At 44.4% G+C, this 19,452-nt stretch overlaps 1 protein-coding gene across 4 annotated transcripts in view; it reads left to right on the forward strand.

Annotated features, from left to right (window-relative positions):
• Nucleotides 1-19,452, forward strand: part of LOC124605241 (transmembrane ascorbate-dependent reductase CYB561) — a 299,305-nt gene that overhangs the window by 227,124 nt on the left and 52,729 nt on the right. Inside the window, exon 1 of one of the 4 annotated variants that reach the window (XM_047136794.1) lies at nucleotides 1,430-1,485. The exons of the other annotated variants lie outside the window; for them this stretch is intronic. Within the exon in view, the coding sequence (XP_046992750.1) occupies nucleotides 1,448-1,485 (38 nt within the window). The 5' untranslated portion in view covers nucleotides 1,430-1,447. Of the gene's footprint in view, nucleotides 1-1,429; nucleotides 1,486-19,452 lie in introns of those variants that run through there. 4 annotated transcript variants of the gene reach the window in all.

The following is a 19,452-nucleotide window of genomic DNA, read 5'->3' on the forward strand; positions in this document are numbered from 1 at the left end:
GAGATATAGTAGAAACATTTACAGATGGTATCCCAACTGTGCATCAAAGTGCTACAAATCTAGGTTCCAGAATTTGAAACAAAGCTTTAGAATATAAATTCTTAATTTGTAGTTGCTTTATAATTACTGAAAGCATTTTAAATCCATCTTTGAAACTACAAGAAATGATATTTTTTCATCAAACCAATTTCGTTTTATTGAAATAAAACACCATTGGTCTGGCTTGAAGAATGCACTGTCCAGTCACGTTGTCACGACTTGTCAAAAGCCTGAATAACCACCTTTCGCAGTACGGACCGCTGCTATACGTGAAGGATGGGAGTCAGTGAGGCTCTGAAAAGGTACAGACAGGGATGTGGGGCCGAGCCGACTCCACTGCCACGGCTAACAGTACTACGTTCCTCGGTTGAGGACCCATGGTGGGAACATCTCGATCGAGGTAGTCCCACAGATTCTCGACTGGGTTTAAGTGCGGGGAGTCTGGTGGCCAGGGAAGTACAGTAAACTCGTCATGATGCTCTTCGAACCATCCACGTACGTTCAGAGCTGTGTGACACACAGCATGATCCTGCTTTAGGTGCCGTCGAAAAATAACTGCAAGTAGGGGTGGACAAAGTCCGGAGGATAGATGAGTACTTGTGCTTTGCTGAGTGACGAGGTCACCCAGGGAATGCCCTTCGACCTGGACCATTCCGACGATTGTCATAGCGTGTTTGCTGTCAGGCGTTTCACATCTTTCATGCAAACGGCCATCTGTCCGATGGAGGATAAAATGTGATTCGTCTGAAAAGGCTATCTGCATTTCGTGTTGAACATTGTATGGCAAGAAAACTGCTTGTTAATTAATGTACCAAGTGATGCTTTACAAGTCAATGTCAGTTGTAAATTAACAAGTACTCCTGGGCAAAGAGGAGTGTTGAAGTTATGTAAATCTTTTATACGTTTATGTAATAAGGTGAACGAATATTTCACGCGTTCTAATTTGATGAGTTTTCTTCCATAGAAATCAAAGAACACACTGTTGTGGCCGGACGAAACTAGTTTCGCCTAGTCAGAACAGCTTCAAAATCCAAAAATGCACTACAAAAAAAGCCTTAAAATAATACTGAGTCGCCCTGGGTCCGCAGATAAATGGCGAAACTCTGCTGATTTTCGCCACTTAGGAAGGGACCCGGCGTCTGGGCAGATCTATGATAAGAGACCACACCGGTGGGGCTTGTACGTTAGTGGAATACGACAGGCCTGAATCGCCAGGCCGGATCTGTCAGAAATATCCGCAGAACTGACCTACAGTTCTGGGCCGTCGCAGGAATCCGCTCGCGTGTGGCCAAGCTATTAGACTACACTGGTGACGCAGAGGTACTGATTTGCCGCCTGTCGGCGTTATCGGCCGATAACAGCGCCGCTTGGCCTTAGGCAGTGCGTTCGGAACCAGCGGCGTTGCAACATGCCTACGCAGATGCACTACACGTCTGTTCGAGAGTCGTAAGTCATTTCCTGTTCTACACCCAGGGACTGCTGTCCGCTGCATTTTACACAGCTGTTCTTAAATTTCGTTGACGGTGGGTCGGTTGCTACCCAAAGGGCCTCATCAGACGCAGTGCCAACTTATTCCGGCTGTAACTGTATTCACTACGTTCGACGTCGAAGATACAAAAGGTCGGGGTGATGCTTCCACCAGCCTGTCTGCAGATTTAAAGCGACCTGACTGCGAAACGTTGCTAAACTACGTAGCCACGTGCGTCATGATAGAGAAAATCTCTCTAAACGTAGGCGATAAAAGTAAGATTTGCTTATACAGTTTCTTGTCGTGGAGTTAATAATTGAATACTTGTGCTTCAAAATGAACGACAGAACACGTGATAGAAGACCTACTTTCTCAGTGTATGTGCACACACTGTGAATCTCTAAACGTCGTACTAATGTAGCAGGTGCAGCAGATAAATATTTTAGACACCTTGTACCTTCATTCGTCTTATTCTCCGTTTCCGTGCGAAATATTTCACGTGTATCAAATGCGAACTTCATCGATCGCAATAACATTTCCGTTATTTTTGTTGTTGTTCGATCTTCCTATAACTGCCTGTGTTCCTTACAATTAATATTAAACACATGTTTACGAATATTTACTTCGCCCGGTCGCCTAGAGACACGGGTTGTACAGAATGAATAAAGACTAAGAAAACAGTTTTTATCCTCGATCCTAAACAGTTTCTTTTTTTCTGAAATATTTTTGAAAACTGTAACCAGTTATCCACAATACTTAAAGCACTAGCTTGGAAAATTTTGCATAATGAGAGAATATTTAAAGATTGGCTTTGCCAAAGGCTTTTGATTTTTTAAATTAAACAGTATAAAGTTCTGCCTAATTTGTCATATACTTCTATTGTGGTTTACAAAAAAATAAAATACATGTAAGTTTCTTCCTCAAAACAGGGAGCGCTGTAGTAGATTCCGTAACTGTTAATTAAGCTCATTTTTACACAGCTACCAAGCAGTCCTAAACTTCAAGTATGACACATACTGAATGAGCAAAATATAAATTTCTTCGTGGTGCGCCTCTAAAACTTTTTTTTTTATTGTACGTAACTTTTAGAAACTCGTACTAGGCCTATATACGCTAACCAAGCGTTCTTATGTCTTCTACGGCATAATAGACCCGTCTAGAAGGTCTGTTTCCTCAGCTAAACTTTTGTCACTGACAAGAGTGTTGGAAAGACGAACAGGAAACCGAATAATCGGATACATCAGCTACGGTTATCTGCAGTTTGTCGTGCGCTTATGATAAGAGCTTCCTTGTATACATTGTTATCTCCCATCACATAGTCTGCAGACGAGAACGGAAGAAACTCTTCTCAGAGCTTATCCTGAAACAAAACAGAGCAAAATAAAATGCGGACTTCAAAGGAAGTATGGGTAAAATGGTTTCGCTGCCCCATTTGGGAGGGTGGGTCATTTACTTATCGAAAAGCGTGGAAGTTATTTTTTCATTAGTATGGTGCTGAAACATCATTCCATCTTTACGACTAAAAAAGTGAAATGCTCTCACAACGAATCTATAGTCGCCTCTTCAACGGGCTGCGGTTGAAGGAAATAATGATTATGTCAACTGGAATTAACATAAAACGTTTGTGTCCCATTGCAGTGTGGTTTTGTAAGCAATGCAGGTTAAACATTGAATAACTTAATTGATATCCTGAGTAAACGAATGTTGTTTATAATAGATATAAACATGAAATCTAGGTGCGTATAGTTTAATCCCTCTATTGTCAGTACTCGGGGATGTCACAGGGACGAGCATTCGAAGCACAAAAGTCTAGTAAACGTGGATTCTAAAATGCATTCCTTAAGAGCTATGGGCACTTGTTCATCTTCGCTGCTGTGAAACATGTCTTGTACTGAACAACTACTCATACCAGTTAAGGTACGAATTTGAGAGCCCATATTTACTAGACTTTTGTGCTTCGAATGCTATTCCCTGTAATATCCCTCAATATTGGCAATTCATTCTCGGCCACCCTTTATGTACATGCGGCTCTCTATTAGTCAGGTTAACGCAGAGTCGAGGCTCCACGGCTAACAGTAAAACGCTGGTAACTGGGCATTTATACGGAAACTGCTGTTTATTATATTAAAAAAAACAACACACACACACACACGTGTTAAATTTGAAACCCCACTGAATCACTGACGCGTTACTGTTGGCAACTGACAAATTATTTACAAAATTACACTTAAAACACACAGTATTTCGTATCGCTTTCCTAAAATAATCGTACAGTTTTTATGTTTGTTTTCATTCACTTTTACTGACGACGGTTCTCGTTTTCCGGAGAGTCAAAACATCGATATATTCGCACGAATTTTATCTGGAATACTCTAATGACAAGTAAATACATTACCGCATCTCATGGTGCGTGACAATGTGTTCTTTGATCGGTTCGTTGAGTTGGGGTTGATTTGGGGGCAGAGACCAAACTGTGAGGTGACCGGTCTCGTCGGATTGTGGAAGCAAGTCGTCCTCCCGAATGCGAGTCCAGTGTGCTAACGACTGCGCCACCTCGCTCGGTTTCGATCGCCTCGTCTTCGTTGTCTTCCTCCACCGATCACACGCTGTTTAGTACATCCGCGTCACTCAGACTCTCCAATCCCGGTTAGTAGCCATCGCTGTTTAATCACTGGGGGATATTTTCTTCATCTGCGTCTTCATAACCAGAAATTTCGTTTGGAAACTACAAATTAGAACAGAATACTCGAGGCTCCATTAGTTTTTTTCTTTTTTCTTTCAGAAACGCCGAACAATGGACGGATAATTATAGTTAAAAAAATTAAAATATGTTTAAAATACAATCATAATTTCGTTTGATTATTTATTACAAAAACACAGGCGACGACGGTGTGGTTGGTGTTACAAAGAGCTGGGCAGTATAATGTACCACACCCCGTCAAGAACAGTGACACAACTCAAAAATATAATACTTGAGATAAATCGACTTGAAGAATTCTATAAAACTTGTGTTGAAAGAGTCTAAATGTCAATTAAACTTAAGTAAGCAATTTTTCCAGTAAATTTCTTCATAGTCGATACAGTAGTAATACGGACATGTAATTCTGTTCTCGTCGAATGTGAAGTGTTATCAGGTAATTATTAATTAATTCTTAGAGTTGTGCCACTTTTCTTGGCTTTCAAAAAATTTATTGATTTGCTATGACGCCTCATGTAATATTTTTGCCACTTATATATATATAGGGTTGGTTGGTTGGTTTCTGGGGGAGGAGACCAGACAGCGAGGTCATCGGTCTCATCGGATTAGGGGCGGATGGGGAAGGAAGTCGGCCGTGCCCTTTGAAAGGAACCATCCCGGCATTTGCCTGGAGCGATTTAGGGAAATCACGGAAAACCTAAATCAGGATGGCCGGACGCGGGATTGAACCGTCGTCCTCCCGAATGCGAGTCCAGTGTGCTAACCACTGCGCCACCTCGCTCGGTATATATCGGGTGATCAAAAAGTCAGTATAAGTTTGAAAACTTAATAAACGACGGAATAATGTGGATAGAGAGGTAAAAATTGCCACACATTCTTGGAATGACATGGGGTTTTATTAGAAGCACCCCATATTGCTAGACGCGTGAAAGATCTCTTGCGCGCGTCGTTTGGTGATGAGCGTGTGCTCAGCCGCCACTTTCGTCATGCTTGGCCTCCCAGGTCCCCAGACCTCAGTCCGTGCGATTATTGGCTTTGGGGTTACCTGAAGTTGCAAGTGTATCGTGATCGACCGACATCTCTAGGGATGCTGAAAGACAACATCCGACGCCAATGCCTCACCATAACTCCGGACATGCTTTACAGTGCTGTTCACAATATTATTCCTCGACTACAGCTATTGTTGAGGAATGATGGTGGACGTATTGAGCATTTCCTGTTTAAAGAACATCATCTTTGCTTTGTCTTACTTTGCTATACTAATTATTGCTATTCTGATCAGATGAAGCACCATCTGTCGGACATTTGTATCTTTTTTTTTTTTTTTTTTTTTTTTTTTTTTTTTTTTTTTTTTTTTTTTTTTTTTGGTTCTAATAAAACCCCATGTCATTCCAAACATGTGTGTCAATTTGTACCTCTCTATCTACATTATTCCGTGATTTATTCAGTTTTCAAATTTATACTGACTTTTGATCACCCAGTATAAATAAGGCATTCGAACATCTGTCAGGGAAAGTTACTACTTATTTTAAACTGAAAAAGAAAAAGTTGAAATTGTTGTATTAGAAAAATAAAAAATGCTAAATTGTAATTTTTGATAATTAATACAATTTAGTAAGAAATATTAGTTAGTTACAACTTAAGAAATATTCACGAAAACATAGAATCATAAACGGGCTAATGTAATGTAGGCGTACGGCGTACTTTTCGCCGAGAGAAGGGATTCAATATGGAATTCCTTTGGAGCAGAACTTCCCATTTTTTTTCTTGTACGCTGCTACTTACGAAATCTCATATTATTTACAACTACTGTAATTGTCAAAATAATGTCTGTTCGTCGAGATAGTTTCCCGACACGGCTATGGGTCTGTTGCATCCCATACATGCATGTCAGGAGGACTATGTTACGTTAAGATACAGACACTGTGTAAACACAGACGTTTAACTAATCAATTATATTAACGATTACATTCAACTTAACATATACATGAAGTGTGTCACAACTCAGGATGCACCGTTCTTGTTGAATGACCCATGCACACCTGCTTTATAAACGCTAAAGCGACAATGCTCTTGCTGTGGCGGAACACGACAGCATACAACAAAACTGACACAACTGTCCTGAAGTGGATAAATTGCGGAGTAGAGATGCGACGTTTTTCGTGCACGCTGGAGGAATTCACACGTATTTTTCAGTAACAAGATCAAAAAATTGCCGTTTTTTGATTTGTCACTTTCCTTGCCGGAGTGTCTAGAGCCTGAAACACGAAGGAGCGGGATTGGGGCAGGATGCTAGAAGCGTTTTCGGAGTCTTGATGTACGGAAAGGATGTGGAGACGGCATTTTTTTTTATAAGCGTTAGTTTACGTGCGGGGTGTGGTGGGGTTGGATTTATCACTGACGGCGCGCAGACAGCGGTGTTTTGCTAGTGCGCCGGGTCTCCTGGGAGAGGCGCCGTCAGCAACGCTAGAGGCCCGTCACTTCTTGTGGGCTGCCGCTGCTGCTCCTGCGTGGGAAAGGAGTACACCCCTCCTGGCGCGGGGGAGGGTTAGCGGGGGTGGAGCGAGCGGACGAGCACAGCCTGTCAGATGCAGTCAGCGAGGGGGTGGCGAGGCGGCCGCGTGAGAACCGCTGCTCCCGTCGTATACTGCTCCTGAAAGGGGGGGGGGGGGGGGGGAGGAGATGCGCGAAGCGAAGCAACGCCAGCTGTCTTGGCGTGCTGTGCGCTTCATTTAACATAAATATGCGTCGGGGAGGCTCATCGTGTACAATGAATTGCGACAGGAGGGTTTAAAACCCATCATTGTAAACAATAAATCTCTGTCCGATAACAGTCACAGAGCATGACAATTAATCATTGGCTAGAAATTATCTATGTAGAAAGTAACTTACAAGCGTTGCCCCGCTCTAAGACCGTCCCGCACCAACAGGGGCGCATTGTCAGAAGGAAACATATATTGTGGGTTTCCTGCAAACGCAGTTTTGCTGCTGTACGGATTAAAGATCCATCACACGGTGCGAGTGAATTTGTGCGCCAACTGAAAACGTACTTCATACTTAAAGTATGTGGGACAGTAAGAATCTTGTGGCCAAAACGTAAATAATAAGAGGCGTGGAAAATAAAGTGAAGACTTTGTTCTCTTTGTTGTGTCTCGGCAAAGTCTCACTATACCAGAATGAAGTAAGTGCGAACTGCGTAGCGCAATCGGGACGTTAACGACAATGGATTAGTTATAAATTGCTGTCAACCTTTATATCGGAGATGAGAGGGAGAGAATCAGCAAACAAGTTTCCTGAAAATGGGTTACAGAATTGCAATAGGCAGAAAAGATTGGTTAGTTTCTATCAAGTTTATTCTCACATATACTTATGTGAGGTATTGGACCATAAACCCCTTAGTAAGATTCAGTCTGTTTATTCAGCCTTGCTACTTCAAAGCTAATTGCCGGTACATATAAGAAACAAGTACAAAGTAATCACTTGTTCTTGTTTAGCACTGAAATCTCTCTAAGTAATTGAGACAAAGACTGACAGCCTCTGTTCAACACTATTCCAATGAAACTCTAAAAATCCTATTGACCTGCAGTTCCTGAGTGTCAACCAGAGTCTATCACCGTCTTCTCGTAGTTGAAGTCTTTATCAGCTGTATCGGCAGCTGTCGGCCCACTCAGCCCCACTGGCGTCTCGCTGCCGAATCTCCAAACTGCCGGCACTGGCTCTGAATCTGCATCTGAATCTCTGCTTCTAGCTATTCCGCTGCCTGGCCTTTTATTTCGTTTCTCATGTACTTGGGTGCACACGAGTTAATTTGTTTCACACGACCCTTTCATTTCTAAGTGACCGGATTGCACAAGAATGCCTATGGTTCCACAGGACACTATCGTTTCTCATTGGTCGGGTTGCACTAGAATGCCTTTGGTTGCACACGACGCTTTCGTTTCTAGCTGCACACAACTTAATTTGGGTCCACACGAGTCTTTTCCGCACGTGACTGACACTCTCTCTTGCTGTATTATCGCTCTGGTGTTTGCGTCTTCCATCGCGCAAGTTTGATTCATGCAGGAAGTCAAACACTAAGTTATTTGCTCAACAAGCCATACTTGACAGCCTCCAGCGCTCATCTTGTCCCTACGTCCTGGTGGACTATTTCTTAATGTCGGCTGGCTGTTTGCCTATGAAGCCTGGTGTCTTATTATGGTCACAAAATCAAAAATTAAAATTTTCTACCGTCACATCATCTTGCACGAAAATGCAAGATCTCATACTGCGTACACAGCACAAGCTCTGCTTCAGGGTTTTCGACGGGAGGTTTGGAAGCATCAGTCATACAGTGTTGATCTTGTATCATGCTATCACCATCTTTTCGGTACGCTGAAACATCTGTGGGGATGAGACTCCAACAATGAAGACGCTCTGATCGCCGTTCTCGAAAGCCTGCGTGACCAAGGAGCGGATTGCTATCGTCAAGGAAGTGAACAGTTGTTAGAACATTCTGACTTTTACATACAGAGACCTGGGGATTATCTGAAACAGTCATGTAGCTGTCAATTTTAAGTATATTGCAGCATTCGTTAAAAATTTCTTGGCGTGCCATAACACTGTACAAGGTGTGACAATAAATTAATGAGACTGATTTTCTTTGCAAGATGTGGCAACCCTGCAGGCTTGCATAGGCCTTATATCTTTGACCTTGGTCTATAAGCTGGTCCAAGCGGCACATCGATGCAACTGCTCAGTCGTGAGTTTGAGGGTGAAAAAAATAATAAAAATAATTACAAGACGGTCACTGTGTTTCCCTAATAGGCTACTCTGTATACAGTATCAGACCATTGAATGTCGGAAAACTGTGCTGGTAAGTACTTTCCAAACTTCACTATTCGCAACATCCTTGGCAGTGTCACTGACTTAAATACAGGTATCGTGTTCAGTGCTAATCAAAGATGAATGGCTTAGTCTATTAGGGACAACGGCGACCCGAGTTAATTTATTCCCTTTAATTCAGATATAGAATTTTCAGTGTCAGCTGTTGTGACTGGTAACGGTAGGTAAATTCTTCTTTTTCTTCATCATCATGATTTTCATTTTCTTGGGTCTTCCCAAATCCTGGAAGCAGCGTAGTAACGCGTACGGCTATCCGGGCGGGTTGTAGGTAATTAAATTATGTCGGTAAATTCTGAAATATTGAAATTCGATATTGTTTGAAATTCGTAATTCAGTACTTGTAATGGGATTGTACCATCATGGAAAGTTGGTGAAAGTCATCGTTTTGATCAGTATCAAAGTTAACTAGTTGTGCAATTTATACCGTAAATTTTAACGCGACCTTATTCTTGGTAATATTTTTTTACAGTTACATAAGTTTTTTGAAAAGAAAAAGCTGCGTGGTTTCAAGTTAAAAACGTTGGTCAGATTTCGTTATAACTACGTGTAGCAACAATAGTAAACATTTATTTAGAAATAAATTTCTGGGCCTGTTGTCGTGTCACATACGTAATTGTTCTTCCCCACACCGGAGACGCAGCGGTGCGCGAAATGCAGCGCTGCCTGGGTTGTAGTCCGGCGCTGATTTCGGCTGGCCCGACCCAAACGGCATTTCCCGCCTCTCCGCAAAAAAACCTACAAACTTCATCTACTACAGAATACCAGTATTTTCAGCATCAAAATTGCTTAAAAGAGTCAAAATGATTCAAAAGCCTCACTTCAATATAAAACGGATGTCGCCCACGTGTATATGCAAAATAAAATCAGTAATGTAGAAGCCTTAAGAACAAATTTACAGTTACCTTAGTGACGGATGGTGCAGTAAGCCTTCGGCACCCCCTCGCATACCCTCCTCTCCCCCCCTCCCCGAACTGTCGTTCGAGCGCAGTGCACCCCCATTCTCCCTGATTGGACCGCCTGTGTGCGTCTTTACTATTGTTGCTACACACACACACACACACACACACACACACACACACACACCATATTAAAAAAGGTATATAACGTCCCACAGCAGTCTAAAATTGGAATAAATTGGCGATACGCTTTGTGCTAGATACGAAAAAACCGAACTGATGCTGCAAGTTTGTTATTTAAGGCTGGCCGTTGTGGCAGAGTGGTTCTAGGCGCTTCAATCCGGAACCGCGCTGCCGCTACGGCCGCAGGTTCGAATCCTGCCTCTGGCATGGATGTGTGTGATGTCCTTAGGTTAGTTAGGTTTAGGTAGTTCTAAGTTCTAGGGGACTGACGACTTCAGATGTTGAGCCCCATAGTGCTCAGAGCCATTTGAACCAGTTTGTTATTTAAGTTCAGCAGTGAAGAACTGCCGCGAGTGAGGCGTAGATAGGCGGCGTGTGGTGTACCTGCTGGAGAGCCGGCAGCCAGCTGCCATGTTTTTGTGTGCGCTGTACCTCAACCAGACAAAGCGCGGCCGATACCTTCGGGCCCCAAGCCGAGAGTAGGCTACACAGCTGCCGCTGCTTCCGGCACAGTGTAGGCCACGTGACCTGTACGGGCTTATCGCCTTCCTCGCATTGACCTGCTGGTCTACAATCTCCGTCGGGAAAGGTTACCAAATTCTCACACCAAATCTGCATTTCTACAGTGCTTTTAGTAAGGTCAGAAGAGTGGAAAAGAAAATTGAGGAATGTTAGACGACGACCAGTTTGGCTTTAGCGAGGAGGAGAACACTAGACTGGTAGCTCTGATAATGGAAGCAATGTTTAAAAAACATCTAGGCAAGTTCGTAGGGTTTTTCGACCTAGAACACCATTCTACTACGTAAAGTGGTGCAAAATGTTCGAAATTCTCGAAAAAGTGGGTGTTAGCTATAGGATTGTTGTTGTTGTTGTTGTAGTTGTTGTAGTTGTCGTCGTCGTCGTCGTCGTCGTCGTCGTCGTCGTCTGTCCTGAGACTGGTTTGATGCAGCTCTCCATGCTACTCTATTCTGTGCAAGCTTCATCTCCCAGTACCTGCTGCAATCTACATCCTTCTGAATCTGCTTAGTGTATTCATGTCTTGGTCTCCCTCTACGGTTGTTACCCTCCACGCTGCCCTCGAATACTAAGTTGGTGATCCCTTGATGCCTTAGAGCATGTCCTACCAACCGGTCCCTTCTGCTAATCAAGTTGTGCCACAAACTCCTCTTCTACCCAATTCTATTCAATACCTCCTCGTTAGTTATGTGATCCACCCATCTAATCTTTAGGATTCTTCTGTAGCACCACATTTCGAAACCTTCTATTCTCTTCTTGTCCAAACTATTTATCGTCCATGTTTCACTTCCATACATGGCTACACTCCATCCACATACTCTCAGAAACGACTTCCTGAAACTTAAATCTACACTCGATGTTAACAAATTTCTCTTCTTTAGAAACGCTTTCGTTGCCATTGCCAGTCTACATTTTATATCCTCTCTACTTTGACCATCATCAGTTATTTTGCTCCCCAAATAGCAAAACTCCTTTACTACTTTAAGTGTCTCATTTCCTAATCTTATTCCCTCAGCATCACACGACTTAATTCGACTACATTCCATTATCCTTGTTTTGCGTTTGTTGATGTTCATCTTATATCCTCCTTTCAAGACACTGTCGTGTAATATACAGTATGTACAAAAGCAAAAGGGGAAAAATAAGAATGGACGACCAAGAGCGAAGTGCTCTTACCAATATACGGGCATTACTGGCACCGAGGCAGAACAGGCTTTCATCAGAAAACACAGAGACCTTCACCTTGCTCTCGAATGAGCTGTGACTTGACGCAACTGATGTCGCAAATGGCGGTGCTTTGGCGTCAGTGGAATGCGCGCTACAGGGTGTGTGGGTCGGAGCTGTCGTTGAAGTAACCAATTTGTTACAGTTGGTTGTGTCACGGTGCTGCCAGCTGCTGCTCAAATTGCTGCTATAGATGCAGTACGATGCGCCAGAGCCATACATCGAATACGATGGTCTTCCCTCTCGGTACTTCCACGTGATCATCCGGAGCCCGGTCTTCTTCAACCGTAGATTCTCAAGACCACCGCCGCTAGCAGTAATTTCAAACCCAGTGGAGTATTGATAATGGCGTCTTTGTCGCCCCGAAGGCATTCTTGACTAACATCAACTCATCACGTCTAATCTCGAAGGTAACTAAGGCTCCCTACAGTTGCAGCGTGAACGGAAAGCAAACTGGATATGCATCCTCATAGTGGCGCTACCAGTGCCACTCTTATGCGTCTGCCGCGAAATCGGAGTACACATCATCTTTCAGATGTAGAAACACGCCTTTCATTTGTCGCACAACTCCTTCTTGCTGTTGTGATTTTTTCCGTCAGTGCATACTGCACGCAGTCGATGTGTTTTTAGAATGACTGTTAAGTACCAGTCAGCCTTTACTTCACCTTTCACATACACTACTGGCCATTAAAATTGGTACACCAAGAAGAAACGCAGATGAAAACGAGTAGTCATTGGACAAATATATTATACTAGAACTGACATGTGATTACATTTTCACGCAATTTGGGTGCATAGATCCTGAGAAATCAGTACCCAGAACAACCACCTCTGGCCGTAATAACGGCCTTCATACGCCTGGACATTGAGTCAAACAGAGCTTGGATGGCGTGTACAGGCACAGCTGCCCATGCAGCTTCAACACGATACCACAGTTCTTCAAGAGTAGTGACTGGTGTATTGTGACGAGCCAGTTGCTCGGCCACCATTGACCAGACGTTTTCAGTTGGTGAGAGATCTGGAGAATGTGCTGGTCAGGGCAGCAGTCGAACATTTTCTGTATCCAGAAAGGCCCGCACAGCACCTGCAACATGCGGTCGTGCATTATCCTGCTGAAATGTAGGGTTTCGCAGGGATCGAATGAAGGGTAGAGCCACGGGTCGTAACACATCCGAAATGTAACGTCCACTGTTCAAAGTGCCGCCAATGCGAACAAGAGGTGACCGAGACGTGTAACCAATGGCACCCCATACCATCACGCCAGGTGATACACCTGTATGGCGATGACGAATGCACGCTTCCAATGTGCGTTCACCGCGATGTCGCCAAACACGGATGCGACCATGAAGATGCTGTAAACAGAATCTGGATTCATCCGAAAAAATGACGTTTTGCCATTCGTGCACTTAGGTTCGCCATTGAGTACACCATCGCAGGCGCTCCTGTCTATGATGCAGCGTCAAGGAAAACCGCAGCCATGGTCTCCGAGCTGATAGTCCATGCTGCTGCAAACGTCGTCGAACTGTTCGTGCAGATGGTTGTTGTCTTGCAAACGTCACTATCTGTTGACTCAGGGATCGAGACGTGAATGCACGATCCGTTGTAGCCATGAAGATAAGATGACTATCATGTCGACTGCTAGTCATACGAGGCCGTTGGGATTCAGCACGGCGTTCCGTATTACCCTCCTGAACCCACCGATTCCATATTCCGCTAACAATCATTGGATGTCGACCAACGCGAGCAGGAATGTCGCTATACGATAAACCGCAATCGCGATAGGCTACAATCCGACCTTTATCAACGTCGCAAACGCGATGATACGCATTTCTCCTCCTAACACGAGGCATCACAACAACGTTTCACTAGGCAACGCCGGTTAACTGTTGTTTGTATATGAGAAATCGGTTGGAAACTTTCCTCATGTCAGCACGTTGTAGGTGTCGCCACCGGCGCCAACCTTGCACGAATGCTCCGAGAAGCTAATCATTTGCATATCAGATCATCATCTTCCTGTCGGCTAAATTTCGCGTCTGTAGCATGTCGTCTTGGTGGTATAGCAATTTTAATGGCCAGTAGTGTATCTGTTGTGTTTGAACATTTTCTGTCGGTGCAGTGTTACGAGACGAGGCCGGAGTGTGGAGGGCAGTGCGTGGCCAGACGGGCTGGTGGCGGCACGTCGTATGTCTGTCGGCGCATCCCGCTCCTAATTACACAGTCGACGACGGCAGCTGCTGCCCGCGGGCAGTTCGCTTCTCCTTCTCACTGCAGCCCATGCCGCGCGCAACCGGTACCTAGCGCAGCACCACACTTCTCCTAGGCGGCGGCGGCGGCGGCGTATTTAACACTGTCCGTGGCTGTAAAGCCACCTTGTAATCGAATGCTCGTGTAGCAAAAAAATGGCTCCAAGCACTATGGGGCTCAACATCTGAGGTCATCAGTCCCCTAGACTTAGAACTACTTAAACCTAACTAATCTAAGGACGTCACACACATCCATGCCCGAGGCGGGATTCGAACCTGCATGAAAAGACCGTAGCAGAAGCGCGGTTCTGGACTGAAGCGCCTAGAACCGCTCGGCCACAGCGGCCAGCCTCGTGTAACATTTTTATTACCTGTTGCATGGGATTTCGCTTTGCGATAGTAAAGCCCGTCTCACTCGGAGCAAGGTTCGCCGCAAGTTTGCGAGATGGCTTGCATGCTCGCCGGCTTGCAGGGAAGGGAGCCGGCTATCTTCCATGTCGAAGCTCTCCCACGGTGCAAGATCGGCAGCTAGTTGTGTTGTGATCGGCTGCATGTTGTATCGAACGAAGATGGCTGCTTCAGGTACAGATGTTCAGAGCAAACTGCCATTATTAGCTGTTTTGGTGCTAAACGATGCAGAAATGCATGCTAATGAGAGAAGAAGAAAGAAAGAATTGACGAAAAACTGTATTAAGAGGAGAAACGCTGGAAAAGGTGTGCTCTCCATGCTTCATAGAGTTGAGGTTAGTTCGCATAACACCTACCTTTGTTTGAAAAGTATCACCATTTCATTACTGTTTGACTTTATAAATATACTAATAATGACTGTTATATACGACTTTATTTTATAGGATAGAAGATCGTACATCCTTTGCAAAGTTTATACGTATGGATATGGTCGAAGAAGACACACGTCACTTGCAACTCTTCCGAGTGCTTCTGCACGCAAGTGTTTATTATAGTAGTTTGCGCTTTTCATGACGTACGGACACTGTTCTTCTCTATAAGTACATATCAATGCTTTAATCGCCTCCTTGGACCACTGCGGTGCCATTATTTAATAATTATACGAACTCCCTACCGCACCTCACAACAGCAGAAAAGCGACCATCAACAATGGCTTCCCGCCCAAGCTTTCCGCGACTGACGTCACAAACGAAACGTCTCATGACTGGCCAACGCAGGTGGCACGCAGGGAACCTTACAAGAAAAATAGCACCGGACCTATCCTGGAAATCTTACAAGGTTCCCAGCAAGGTAGCCTTTAGCAGACGACGGAGCCCGCAAGGTAGCCGTCGCGCGAGCCAGCTCGGAGACTTACAGCAAATCTTGCTCCGTGTAAGCCGGCCTTAAGTTCTAGCTTACACGTTCCCTTGCATGGAAATTACGCTTCGTAGGTATGGGTTATATCCGGTTGCGCAGTGTAGATACAGAAGTACAAGACTGACAATTTTTCTCGGCTGCAGCGGCGTGATACAATTGGCGTCAGTGTTTGTCGAATGGTGTAAAACAAGTAAATGAGATATAAACAAACTACCTCAAAGGTAATTTAGTCATGGACTGTGCGGCTGGTCCCGGCGGAGATTCGAGTCGTCCCTCGGGCATCGGATTTAGGTCATGACATGTTCGATATGCCTGTCATCATTGGCGATGATTTGGTGCAGACGAATAGCAAAATTCTGCATGACTGGCTGCAGTCCCGGAACATCGATGCTGTCGATGACCTCCTGATTGGCTCTTTTCAGCTCAGCAAAGGTTTTGGGGTTATTGTTGTAAACCTTGTTGTTAATATAGCCCCACGAAAAGGAGTCGCATGTGCTGAGATCCGTAGAATATGGCGGAAAATCGAGGCCCATGCTAGCGGCCTCTGGGTACCGCAGAGCCAGAAAGATGTCTCCAAAGTGCTCCTTCAAGACATCAAATACTCTCCTGCTTCGATGGGGTCGAGATCCGTCTCGCATAAATCATATCTTATCGAAATCAGGGTCACTTTGGATATTGGGGATGAAATCATATTCCAAAACTTTCACGTACCGTGCGGTAGTCAACGTGCCATCAAGGGATATCGCAACGGTTATCCCGTGACTGGTCATTACACACCCCACAGTCACCCGTTGAGGGTGAAGCCACTTCTCCTTCGCAAAATTCGTATTCTCAGTCCCCCAAATGCGCCAGTTTTGCAAATTGACGAACCCATCCAAATGAAGATGAACTTCGTCGCAAAATCAAACCATGCAGCGCATACCAATTCCTCGCAGCCAACCGTGCTGTCTGAAAGTCCTAAAGGAAACCTTTCAGAAATTATGACGATTTAAGTATATTTATTTCAATAATTGTCACCCTGTGTAACTGCCTACCACTTCCGCCGCAGTCTATATTGATACCATTGTAGAACTGCTTTAATGAATACGTAGCACAGGTTGCTGCTGTTCGGATGCTATACACGTGTACTAAAAACCGAGCTGGCTTCGGCGATAGGCATACCGTTTCATTTGTAACTTCTCCGTTGCAGGTGTAGCGCTTATTGGCTGAAAACTTCATTTGCATTTGATGGGTGATACGACTGGTTGCGGAGCAATAGTCTTGAACAGTAAAAGGGATACCATTAGCAGATATTTATTCGAGGCAACCATAAGTACTGCCTTCTCCAAATGAACAACTTGTACAAAATTTTCATTACCTCAACTACCATGACTCCAGGTATTACAATCGCACAAATACCACTAGTGATGTGACATAAGTTCAAACTTTCCATACTCTCCGTCAGATGCTAATTGAGTTAACGGTACAAAACAAATTTAATGACGACTTCATCATAAGCGAAATGTGACGTTTTCTTGTCCACACCCAAACCAAGATTGACTTCCTATCGCTAAATTTCACCATTTGAATTTCGGAAATCGTGCCCACATTTCGTCCAGTAATTGTTGCATAAAATTTCTACCGTTCGGTTAATTAAAAATAGAAGTAATACAGATACGTGGTGAAGATTTAACCATTGTCGGTATTTCTGGCAGTTACCTATTTATAACACTAAACTGGCAGGTGCGTTTAGCTGGCTCGTTACTAGCTCCAACCGCTCTTATAATGAGGACTGCCGTCCCCCGTACCACATTGCTCCTCTACCTCAACAGCTGTTGCAACAGACAAAGCCCGTCTATCTGTGCAAACGGCGGCTTTCTACGTATAAACTGCAGCCCGTATTCCTTAAGATTTTGTAACTCACATCCAAATTTAATACCCTTCAAATAAGCCTCACACACAGATGTCGCACGTTTTTTCATACTACTATTGGTGCAATGTTTTAACTGAATAAAACAAAACGTGAATCATGACGTGAAACACATTTCAGTAGTTGCATCCGTGGCACCAGTAGTAAATTGGTTCTGCAGCTACTGATAGCATGTACACGAATGAAGAATTTGATCAACATTATTTCTGAAGTACTAGGACACTGAAGACATATGAAACTAAACTAAACTCCGTCGGAAGAGGCCAGCAACACTCGGCAGAACAAGTTGCTCACCCATCCAAGTGCTAGCAAAGCCCGACAGCGCTTAGCTTCGGTCATGCCTACGGGAACACTGCGGCAAGGTCGTTAGCAAAGACGTGAAGAGATTCGGGTATATTTAGCTCTCTCGAACTCTTTAGAGTTAGTGACGGTTATAATTTTCACATAGTTGTGTGGAGTGACGCATTGTCCTGCTGGAATTGCCCAAGTCCGTCAGAACGCACAGTGTACATGTATGGATACAGGTGATCAGACGGGATTCTTACTACATGTCATCTGTCAGAGTTCTATCCAGACGAATCAGGTGTCTCACATCACTCCAACTGCACACGCCCCACGCCATTACAGAGCCTCCACCAGCTTGAACAGCCCCCTGCTGATATGTAGGGTCCATGGATTCATGAGGTTGTCTCCATACCCGTACACGTCCATCCGCTCGATACAATTTGAAACGAGCCTCGTCCGACCAGGCAACATGTTTCCAATCATTAACAGTCCAATATGGGTGTTGACGGGCCCACGCGAGGCGTAAAGCTTTGTGTCGTGCAGTCATCAAGGGTACAGGAGAAGGCCTTCGGCTTCGAAAGCCCATATCGATGATATTTCTTTGAATGGTTCGCACGCTGACACTTCTTGATGGCCTAGCATTGAAATCTGCCGCAATTTGCGGAAGGTTTGCACTTCTGTCAGGGTGAACGATTCTCTTCAGTCGTCGTTGATCCTGTTCTTCCAGGATCTTTTCCCGGCCGCAACGATGTCGGAGATTTGATGTTTTACCAGATTCCTGATATTCACGGTACACACGTGAAATGTTCGTACGGGAAAATCCCCACTTCATCGCTACCTCGGAGACGCTGTGTCCCATCGCTGGTGCGCCGACTATAACACCATGTTCAAACTATCTTAAATCTTGATAACCTGCCATTGTAGCAGCAGTAACCGATCTAACAACTGCGCCAGACACTTGCTGTCTTATGTAGGTCTTGCCGACCGCAGCGACGTATTCTGCTTGTTTACATACCTCTCTATTTGAATACCCATGTCTATTAGTGTGTTTTGGCGCTTCAGTGTAGTTGCATTCGTGAAACTGTTTTTAGAAGAGGGCAAACTATTGTACCAAGACAATGTCAGTCCACTCACAGCAACATTCGGAGCGTGCGCATTGTTGTTAACTGCGTACAATATACAGTGTGTACATAAAGTCTGGGAACACTTTCAATTATTTATTGCACAAGAACCAAACATTGTATAGATATCACACACAATGTCATTTTGAAGAGAAACTCTGACAGTTTTTTTTTCATGTATACCGCCGCAGCGTAGTTTGGTAAAAAAACAAAAACAAGTGTCCTACAGCTGTTCAACAGATGTTTAGAACCAAGTACGGTTAGAAGCCACCAACAAGGATGGCCATTTACCACTGGCACAACAAATTCGTTAAGACGGGGTTTTGTCGAACTCCAACACACAGAAAGCTCGCTCCGCACCTGAACTCGCTATGTTTGCGACTAGCGCTGACTATCGGCAAATTACCAAACTACGCTGTGGCGGTATACGTGAAGAAAAATCTTTCAGGGTTTCTCTTCAAAATGACATATGTATATCTGTACAGTGTTTGGTTCTTGTGCATTAAGTAATTAAAAGTGTTCCCGGACTTTATGTACACGCTGTATTTACGTTCAGGGTGGCCGCGAGACGGCGAAGCGTGTCGGTTTCCTCTTCCGGTTGTGGGGCAGACGGCAGCGCCTCCAGAGGGCAGAGGGAGCGTCCCGGACGTGGAGTCGATGCCGCAG

The sequence above is a fragment of the Schistocerca americana genome, chromosome 3, assembly GCF_021461395.2.
Source record: "Schistocerca americana isolate TAMUIC-IGC-003095 chromosome 3, iqSchAmer2.1, whole genome shotgun sequence".
Classification (NCBI taxonomy): Eukaryota; Metazoa; Arthropoda; class Insecta; order Orthoptera; family Acrididae; genus Schistocerca; species Schistocerca americana.